General features: G+C 41.4%; 1 protein-coding gene across 1 annotated transcript; it reads right to left on the bottom strand.

The window, feature by feature from the left end:
• Window positions 1-2564: 2564 nt before the first annotated feature.
• On the bottom strand, window positions 2565-10167 carry LOC128830500 (stromelysin-1-like). The gene is made up of 10 exons (XM_054016343.1): window positions 10054-10167; window positions 9650-9894; window positions 9183-9331; window positions 8964-9089; window positions 7311-7472; window positions 6320-6464; window positions 5095-5228; window positions 4323-4482; window positions 3002-3105; window positions 2565-2817 (listed from the first exon to the last, which is right to left on the bottom strand). Exons 1-10 carry the CDS (start codon window positions 10159-10161, stop codon window positions 2714-2716), a joined length of 1437 nt encoding a protein of 478 aa, XP_053872318.1. The 5' UTR covers window positions 10162-10167; the 3' UTR covers window positions 2565-2713.
• Between the last annotated feature and the right edge of the window lie 444 nt (window positions 10168-10611).

Genomic DNA, 10611 nt, shown 5'->3' with positions numbered 1-10611 from the left:
TTTTCAGAGATAATGGCCAATGGCTCTGCAATCACATCAGCCAACTCCCTCAGCACCCTTGGATGCATTAGATCTGAACCCATGGACATGTGCACGTCCAGCTTTTCTAAATAGTCCTTAACCTGTTCTTTCACCACTGAGGGCTGCTCACCTCCTCCCCATACTGTGTTGCCCAGTGCAGCAGTCTGGGAGCTGACCTTTTCTGTGAAGACCGAGGCACAAAAAGCATTGAGTACTTCAGCTTTTTCCACATCATCTGTCACTATGTTGCCTCCCCCATTCACTAAGGGTCTCACACTTTCCCTGACCTTCTTGTTGCTAACATACCTGTAGAAACCCTTCTTGTTACCCTTCACATCCTTTGCTAGCTGCAACTCCAGTTGTGCCTTGGCCTTCCTGAAAACACCCCTGCATGCTCTAGCAATATTTTTATACTCCTTCCTAATCATCTGTCCAAATTTCCACTTCTCGTAAGCTTCCTTTTTGAATTTAAGCTCACCGAAGATTTCACTGTTAAGCCAAGCTGGTTGCCTGCCATATTTGCTGTTCTTTCTGCACTTTGGGATGGTTTGTTCCTGCGCCCACAATAAGGCTTGTTTAAAATACAGCCAGCTCTCCTGGACTCCTTGCCCCCTCATATTAACTTTACAGGGGAACCTGCCCATCACTTCCCTAAGGGAGTCAAAGTCTGATTTTCTGAATTCCAGGGTCCATATTTTGCTACTCTCCTTTCTTCCTTTTGTGAGGATCCTGACCATCTCATGGTCACCGCTGCCTAGGTTGCCACCCACTTCTAGTTCCCCTACCAATTCTTCCCTTTTTTTTTTTAGCAGCAGGTCAAGAGGAGCATGGCCCTAGTTGGTTCCTCCAGTAGTTGCCCAGGAAGTTGTCCCCAACACTGTCCAAAAACTTCCTGGATTGTCTGTGCATTGCTGTATTGCTCTCCCAGCAGATGTCAGGGTGATTGAAGTCCCCCATTAGTACCAGCGCCTGTGATCTGGAAACTTCAGTTAGTTGTCTGAAGAAAGCCTCATCTACATCATACTTCTGATTGGGTGGTCTATAGCACACTCCCACCACACATTCTCACAGTGCGTGTTTATTCAGGGCCTGTAACTACTCTGAATGCAGTCATTAGGTTTGCACATGACTTTTGTCATCAGTGAGAGCAGGGTTGGGTGCACACTACATAGACAAGATTTTCAAATGTGACTGGTGATTGTGGGTGCCTTGGATTTTGGGTACTCAATTTAAGACATCACCTGATTTGGGTAAGTGCTCAGTGCTCTATCTATGAACAATTTCCACCTGGTGCTATCATAGCTATATCCAGTTCCAGTCACCAACAATAGAATCCTAGAATCATAGGACTGGAAGAGACCTCGAGAGGTCATCTAGTCCAGTCCCCTGCACTCACGGCAGGACTAAGTATTATCTAGACAATCCCTGACAGATGTTTGTCCAACCTGTTCTTAAAAATCTCCAATGACGGAGATTCCGCAGCCTCCCTAAGCAATTTATTCCAGTGCCTTAATTAACCTGACAGTTAGGAGGTTTGTCCTAATGTCCAATCTAAACTGCCCTTGCTGTAATTTAAGCCCATTGCTTCTTATCCTATACACAGAGGTTAATGAGAACAATTTATGTCCTTCCTCCTTGTGACAACCTTTTATGTACTACAAAACTGTTCCCTCTCAGTCTTTTCTTTTCTAGACTAAACAAACCCAATTTTTTCAGTTTTCCCTCATAGCTCAGACTGACCTGAGCTGCATTCAGATTAGAGGCCTGAAGGATATATCCCATTGTCACTCCCCTGAGCCACCAAATCTCCCACTTTTGCCATCCTACACCCCCATCGTTCGCAATACCTTTATCTAGGGTTATGTCAGTCCCTTCTACTTCATTACAAAAGACACAAAGAAATTATAACAGTTCAGGTAGTGCGTGATGATAAGATCAGTTGTTTAGAATAATATTGTAATTAATAGGGGGTGTGACTGCCCTCTACTGGATGGAATCAGAACTACTCAACTGCGTGTCATAGGCCCTGTGCAAAATATGTGCTTTAGGAGTAAACATACCAGGGCACGGTGAACTTCCACATGATCACAGTGTCCAGCATAACGCTGACTGTCAAGGTCCTAGATGGTCATAGCTGTCTTAGAACTATCAACTCTTATGAAGCAGAGAGTTAACTTCTAGTTCTGTGCTTCTATCTTCTTCTTCTAATGTCTTTCCCCTTGCTTCTACCCTGGAGCTGCCCACTTCTGCCTCCCGCTCTGCCTCTCCTTTACAGCTAGTGCAGTCTCTTAAAGTCATCATATTGTCTGAAAGGCTGAGCTGGGAGTTCGGCCTGCAGGGCAATTAAATTAAATTCACTGGCCCCTTCTCTAGTGCTGCTGACCAGAAAGAACAGGAGTCTGGACCAAAAGAACCCAAGACTGTTATATACACAAACATAAAATAGCTTTATTGCTGAGTGACAGATTAATAAATAGCCTAAATACAATACTAAGATAAGTTAAAACTATATACAATACATTTAACATTTCTCTGTTATTTAAAATAATATTTATCAGGGATCACAGCTCTTATGTGACTCAGACATAAAGTAAAAGATAAATAACACTGATTAGAAACAAAACATTGATGAAAAGCCATCTCTAGTGCATACAAAATTGGGTTCTGTTTCTTTTGCCTTGTGTGTCTGCTCTTATTTGCAGTCAAACCAACTATTTCTCTGCATTTCACGAATAACTTTCTTGGACTTGGTGTCTATCTCATACTGCTTTGAGCCATGGAAAAAATAGAAATTTCCTAGAAATAAAAATAAAATGAATAATTACTTTGTACAAATGTATATTCATTCTCTTTCCACAAACAATGCTGCAACTTAAAATGTGTACACATAAAGAAACACCCTTACTAATGTCTGTAATGAATCTATGGAAATGCACATTTTCCAGTATATTCACCTATCGAAGTATTTTTTTCTATTTACCTTTTTCCTGAAAAGCAGCATCGACCTTATTGCCAATTCTTGGAAAGTCAACCGATATGCGTCTTGGATAACCCTTTTCCATGGATTCGGTGACTTCATCATAACTGAATGAAGAAATGAAATGAAAATAATACATAAGCAGGTGATATTTAATATTGACTCCAACTGACCTTTACAACAAGTAAGTCCTGCCCTTAGCTAAAACTCACTAACCATGAGCTAAACTCATTGAATTGTATAAATCCTTACTATACGAATACTTTCACCTTTACTAATCTATGCACAGTTGTCTGTAGCTATTCTGACTAAATAGTTTGTTTTTCCTACTTAATAGATATAGGAGGAGCGGTGTGGGGCCCAAGTGTGCAACCTTGTCGTTTGGGCCCTCATCCTGCAAAGACATTTCTGTACCTGACTTGCTTTGTGCTTATGAGTTGTCAATGGAACTAGTCACCTGAGTGAATCTAAGCATACGCATAAGACCCAAGTGAGAGAAAGGCAAGAAAAACAGATTTAAATGGATGTGCTAAGCTCTGTACAAACCTGTAACACAAAGCCAGTCCCTGTCCAAATTACACTATTATACTATAATGAACTGGCCACTGTGTTGGTGTACCCTACCTTCTGCTGGATAGAATTGGATATGTTCACCTATATTATAGGAACATACTACAGTAAAAGCTGTATTATTTGGCCTTGTATCAGCCGGAAAGATCTATAAACTGACATTTCTAATCTTCACCGGAAGTCCAGTTTATAGTCCAGTTGGCACGGGCCAGCAGGCTCCATACCTGGCTCCGCATGGTTCCCTGGAAGCAGAGACATATCCCTGCTTCTCCTAGGTGGAGGAACAGCCACGAGGGGTTCGGCGTGCGGGAGAGGGGAGGGGCATGGGCTCTGGGAGGGAGTGTGAGTTCAGGAGGGGGCCTAGCTGTGCCTCCCCCTAGGAACAGCAGGGACAGGTTGCTGCTTGTAGAGAGCTGCCCATACCCTCTCCCACACGCAAACTCCTTCCCTCTTAGTTAACCGGAATTTTTCACTTACCGGCACCCCCCGTTCTCCCGCCATGCCCGATAAAAAAGCTTTTACTGTACTAGCAGCGAATGGAAAATGTTCTTTAACTCGAGTGTTTTAAGGAAAAGGAAGATCTGAGTTCTATCTTTGTTGTCATTGAAACTCAGCTTAATAATGGGGTGTGCAATATACCAGTCATGAAATCCTACTCAAGGGAGCCACAGATTTGTCATAATTCCAAATGTAAAGGCTTAATAAGGCTTTAAATAAGCTGCATGGATTATTTGCTGGGAGAATTTAATCTTACCTCCAATACTTGTCACCTACAAAGAAGTACGTTTTTTTTGTATTCTCATCATAAACAGCAGCATCAATTGTCTTAACGTATCTTGGAAAGCCCAGGGTGTGGATGTTCCTAGGAAAACCTGGATGTACAGAGTATCCACTGAGAACCCAGTATTGGTTGCCTGTCAAGAAAAACAAGATAGAAAAGCTTGATAGGTACTTCTGATGAGTTTAAGCAGTATTTAATTACAGTCGGGGAGATTCCCCAAGGAAACTTTTCTGTTCCCTGAGGGGTGTATTCCATTGATAGCATTGAATTTGAAGACACTCCTTTCTTGCAAGGCAGCTGGAATGTTTAAGGTTTCAGGACACTTGGATTTTTTGCTTTATAAATTCATTAGAGTAGTTAAAAAAAACATTTCCCCCCCATGGGAGCTGGGATTGTTCAGCACCTCTGGAAATCAGGCCACTTAGTTAGGTGCCTAAATATGAATTTAGCTGACTAAATGTAAGCACTCCATTTTAAACACTTTAGCTCAGATATATAACTGATCCTCTCACCTGCCTTAAGCACATCATTTAACTTCACTCTCAGTTTTCCTCTCAGTTATGAAATAGGCACAATATCTTATTTCACAGGACTGTTGTGAGGTTTAATTAGTTAATGACTGTGAAACTGCACTTTGAAGTGAAAAGTTATGTAAGTGCTAGGTGGTGGTGGTTATTATTAATAATAATAATTGCTTCTTCATTTCCACATGTAAGAAGAATGTCTAGGAATTCAATAGAAATACCTTTAAAAAGAAACACTTGATCCTTTTTGTCAATTTCATAAGCAGCTTCAAAGCCAGAAGGTAGGGTTGGCCAGAAGGAAGAAATTAAATCATGCTCAATACCTGGGAAATAAGGACTCTTGCGCCAGATGTACCTGATTGAAAAGACAAGTTGCTTGTTTATATAATCATATTTTATCATTAATTCACGAGATCGTCAACAGGAAAATTTAATAAAAATTCCTACTACATGAGCTGTATATTTGTTCCTTAGTTGCAGGTGGTGGGACATACCCCCAACCCACAGATCATGTCCCCTTGGAGATGCAATGCCCATTTCCTAGTGCCCTCTTCAGTGCTACAGAGAAATCCTGTCCTATTTCTTTGCGCTGTGGTTCTTCCACCCTGCCCTTTTACCTCACCCTTTCCCTCCCATTCCTTTGGTCCCCAGTAAGGCACAGGGAAGAGCTGTATCCTATCTGTAACGCTGTGTCAGGAGGAATCCTTTTGCCCACCATGTAAATGCAGCCATCTCTTCGGTGCAATGTATCAGCTCTTTGACAATGCACAGCAACACTAAACTGCACTTTAGGAGGGACATTTAAGAATAATTTCTTCCATTGAATCTTCACGAAGTATTTATGCATGCAGAATGTCATTCCCTGAGTTGGTATTTGGCCAAAACCCTGGGGATGCCACTTTTACTCCATCTTGCAAGAAGTGCATTGGGATCTTTAAATGACCCGTTAAAGGGTTAAGTATCAGATCTCATTGAAAAGATGGCGCCTCTAACAGCAGGGTGTCGCCAAGCACTACAGCTGGAGCCTTGATTCAATGCTGTCTGGAGGCTAAGAATGCCACCTACTGAATCACCAACAACACTTTCGATAGCCCCATAGTTTTCCCTTTAGATCTGCCATCCGCAGCCTGACACCAGTCTGTCAAGAACAATGCTTCATGTGATATGGCTGCAGGCCAAAGTACAATGCTCTGATTGCACAATTGCAATGGAAATGTAACAGACCATGCACAGGATGACTAAGGATGATTTAAAATATTAATATTTACTCACCTGTCAGAAAGCCCAGTTACTTTGCCCAGGTTACAAGGGCAAGTAGAAATTTGTGAGGTTGTGTTGACTATACATTTGGAAGGAAATCCCCCCTCTTGAACTAATTGTCAAAGCATTGGCATTACAAGTGTAGACTAAGCAAAACTTGATGTTGACAAAACAGAAATAATTTACCTGTCTTTAAAGAATATTATTTCCCCACGGAGGGTGGTGATGGCATCAAAAGTCATGTGACGGTCACAGATGCCTGTGGTTGATGTTTCTGTGGGTGTTTCTGGGGGTGGTGTGGAAGCTGGTGGCTCAGAAGAGGCTGGGGGTCCTTAGGGAAGAGGTTAAAAGCAGAATTGGAAGGTCAGTTAGTATTGCTATTACAGCGCTTGGAGAACAGCAGTACTGGGCCAAATTCTCTGTTGGTTTAAAACAGTGTTTTCCCATTCTTTCTAGGTAATTATATGGCCACCACTGCCATATTATCTGAACGCTTGACAATCTTTAATGTATTTATCCACACAACACCCTTGTGGGGTAGGACAATGCTATTATCCCCATTTTACGGATGAGGGAACTGAGAGGATTAGTGACACAGAAGCTCTATGGAAGAGCAAGGAATTGAACCTGGGTTTCTGGAGTCCTAGCCTAGTGCCCTCACCACTGCCTCTCTGAACTCCTCCTTGATATTAATGGAGCTGTGCCAATTCACGTCTGCTTAGGAGCTGGCACAAGACTGTCACAAAGTTTCATACAGAAACATATTTAAACCTTTCGGATTAGTGAAGCCCAGGAAGCACTCACCTCTGCAGGGGAGGCAGGGGGTGACTAATATGCATGAAGGGGTCGCACTATGTGCTCCTCCTCATAGTTAGCCAGCTGAGCTGGCTCGTGCAGATGGACTTAGAGTGATCCATGGCCTTACCTGCTTCTCATCCCTTTGGCTATGATTAGCACCCCAGAGGACACAAGAGGGAACACAGTCCCTGTGTAAAGGTACGAGCAAGGACTGCAATTACAGCCAGCCTCTGTACACTGCTCTAAGGACGGAGGCGCCTGACCCCCTTCACACCCCACACAGGTAGGCCACGGTATGGCTCTTGGTTACACATTCTCATCAGATTGTTTGTAACCTGTATGAGAGAGACTTTAAAAAAAGGTGATGCTTCCTCCTTACCATATAGGGTTTGAATGCCATCAACATCGTCCTGAGGGAGCCTGTAGTTTCTGGTATCCATCGGCGTATAATTTGGATACATCAAGGAGCCAAAGTCATTTGAATGACCAAGACCCAATGAGTGGCCAAACTCATGAGCAGCAACAAGAAACAAGTTGAATCCTAAAAATATAAAAAGCATAGAATGCACGTAGATTAAATAAATGTCCCCATAAAACAATAGGAAAGGACGGGTGAGCGGAGAGAAGGAGGAGAAGGGTGAACAAGGTAGTTTAAAAAGGGAAACAAAGGGTATGTCTACACTGCATTGTAAACCTGGCTTTGTGTGACCTGGGATTGTGAACACAATGTTTCCAAGCCCATGCTTAAGTATCCATATTGCATTGTAAACCTCACAATTGCTGGACCCAGGCCTCACAGACGTATTAGCACATCCATATGGACTACACACACCTTCTGACTCTGGTCTGCAGCTTGAGCTGTGTCCATCTTGCAAAATGACAGGGCTTGGATCCAGGTCACAGTGGGACTCAGGATCTGAACCACCTGGGATTATAGTGGATCACAAATGGAACATCAGCAACCAATGTGATGTAGTTGCAAAAAACGCTAATATGATTCTAAGGTGTATTAACAGGAGTGTCATATGTAAGACACAAGAGGGAATTGTGCTTCTTGTGAGGCATCAGCTGGAGTAGTGTCCAGTTTTGGGTGCCACACTTTAACAAAGGTGTGGACAAATCAGAAAGCATCCAGAGCAGAGAAACCAAAACGGTAACAGGTTTACAAAGCATGACCCATGAGGAAGGGTTAAAAAAAGCTGGGCATGTTTAGTCTTGAGAAAAGACTGTGAAAAGAATTAGTTTTTGACTATGTAGAGGTTATTACATTTTTATTCCTTCAAAGAAACAAATATGAGACCAGCCAAAATTAAAGCATCTGTTCATACTGCAGAAATATCCCTCCTTACGTATATTCAAGGTTTTGTTAATATTGATGAATTCAGAGGCCAGGAGTGGCTATTATGATTGTCTTGACTGACTTTCTGAATAACACAGGCCATTGAATTTCACTCCATAATTCCTGCATTGAGCCCCATAGCTTGTGATTCCATAATATAACCCACGATAAAGCACACTAGACAGAAGCACCCAACATGCACCACAAATACACTCATCCACTGAACACACATTGTTTTCCCTGCACAACGTTATTAAAAGTTAACATCACTTTATTATTTTATTTTGTTTTCAAAGTGGTGAGTTCAGTATTTTACAACTGCTGAGAGCCTCACCCTGAGGGCACAATTCTATTCCATACACTAGTAATGCCCATTGTCTAACTCAGTCAAACCAGTCCACATCCATGGTAATTCCAGTCACTCCACGGGAGCCACAGTTGTAGTCATTGCATTGACTTCAGTGGAATTACTATGGATTGTCATGGATGTCACTGAGCTCAGAATCTGAACCACTGATTTCAAGGCAAATTCTGCTGAGAAGTACAGCAGGTTCAGACCCTTTATAAGTAGTTATTACTAAGCTGCGTTACTTTTGTGTCCCCATCTCTTTCCAGTGTAAAAATGAGCTAATAGCTCTTAAAATCAAATACTGTACAGCAGAGAATGCTAATGAAATAGTAAGGAATACCTACCTTTCAAATCTTTTGTCCAGTATTCATCCTCATCAAAGTGGGCATCTCCACCAATACCTTCGCCCGGTGCAAAGGCATGAGCGAGAGTTTTACCCGGTCCATCAAAGGAAAAGAAGTCACCATGAACTAGAAAAGGATACATAAAAGTATGATTCTTCTTAATCAGGACTGTAAGTAAAGGAGTCAATACTTATCCTTGACACATGGGGATTCTCTTACATCCAGCCACAAAGGAGATCATTATATCTGCGTTGCCTTCATAAACTCTGGTGAATTTCAGTGGGGTCACGCTGCTCCAGACGTTCCAAGCCTTCTCAATTGCTTCATCTACATCAGCTGGTTCCATGTCTGGTGTATAGTTCAAAATCCTTTAAATGCATAATAAGGAAATAAATGTAGGCAATTAAAAATGCAACTAACAGGACATGTACTTAAAGTTAAACATTTTGCTTCCTTGTTGTCTGTATATTACTATTTGTATGTCTTGTCTTTTTAGACAATATGCTCCTTGATACACAATATATGTCTACCTCTGTGTTTCTTTAGTGCCTACAACAATAGGGCTTTGATCCTGATTCAGGCTCCTAGGTGCTACCATAATGATAAGAATAAATAATAATAAACATATAAAGCTAATTCTTTCTGTAATTCCCAGAGGCACTCAAGGAAACACATTGAAATATTACCTATATTTCAGATCTGTTTTTATCCATCTAGGAGACAGTGGAAAGGTGCTGAACTGACCGACATCGGGTATTCCACACCTGGGCTGCTTCATCACCTTCAGAGTACTGGAATCCAATTCCCCAGTCACTTTCAGCCCAAAGAATTTCTGCATTTCTTGGATTTTGTCAGTTATGGGTTTGCTGTTCTTCATTTTAAAGATAGGTTCTGCCTCTGTTTTAAGTTTATAGTACTTTTCCAGATATTTCTGACGGGAAAAAAATACCCACATTTTATGACATTCATGTTTCTTTTAAAATGTATAGAATAATCTTAATAGTTATATAGTTATTGCTGTGATCTTAATATGATAAAAGACTATTTCTTCCTATCAGCTTTATGCATATATACTGTCTACAGCCATTACCTCAGCAAATTGCATGTCTTCTTCATTTTTCTTCTCTGTTTCTGGAACTAATGGTAAAGCATAAGAAAATGCTACACAAAGTAAGATCTGGAATGAAAGACTCTTCATTTTCAAGATCACTTCTTTTTCCTGTCACTAGTTTAACAAAATCTCTCAGTCTCTATCTTTTCTATGCATGTCTCCTCAGTGTCCCGGTATATATATCACTTGAGTGCTCTGTAAAATCAACAGTGACATGACTCACAGTTTATAACATCCTCTGATTTTCCACAAAACATACACAATGCTACTTTTAGGAGAAGTATGACACACTACAGGTGACCTCGTCTGAACCCCCCTGATTTTGCAATATTGTCAGAGGATGTCCAGGATATCTTCCTATTCCTTTCCATCCCATTTTTCCCCCTTTCCATCCTAAATTAGTCCAACATTTTCAAACTTGAGTTCAGCACCAAAAGTCGTATCTAGGCATCTGCATAAAAGTAGTCTGATTTTTCAGAGGTGCTAAAGGGTAGCTGTGTGAGAAAAAACACGTTAGCAAATGTTGTCTTAATCTAG

The sequence above is a fragment of the Malaclemys terrapin genome, chromosome 1 (genome assembly GCF_027887155.1).
Source record: "Malaclemys terrapin pileata isolate rMalTer1 chromosome 1, rMalTer1.hap1, whole genome shotgun sequence".
NCBI classification, from domain to species: domain Eukaryota; kingdom Metazoa; phylum Chordata; order Testudines; family Emydidae; genus Malaclemys; species Malaclemys terrapin.
The sequence above is the reverse complement of the archived record's forward strand: the minus strand, read 5'-3'. Positions and strand labels throughout refer to the sequence as shown.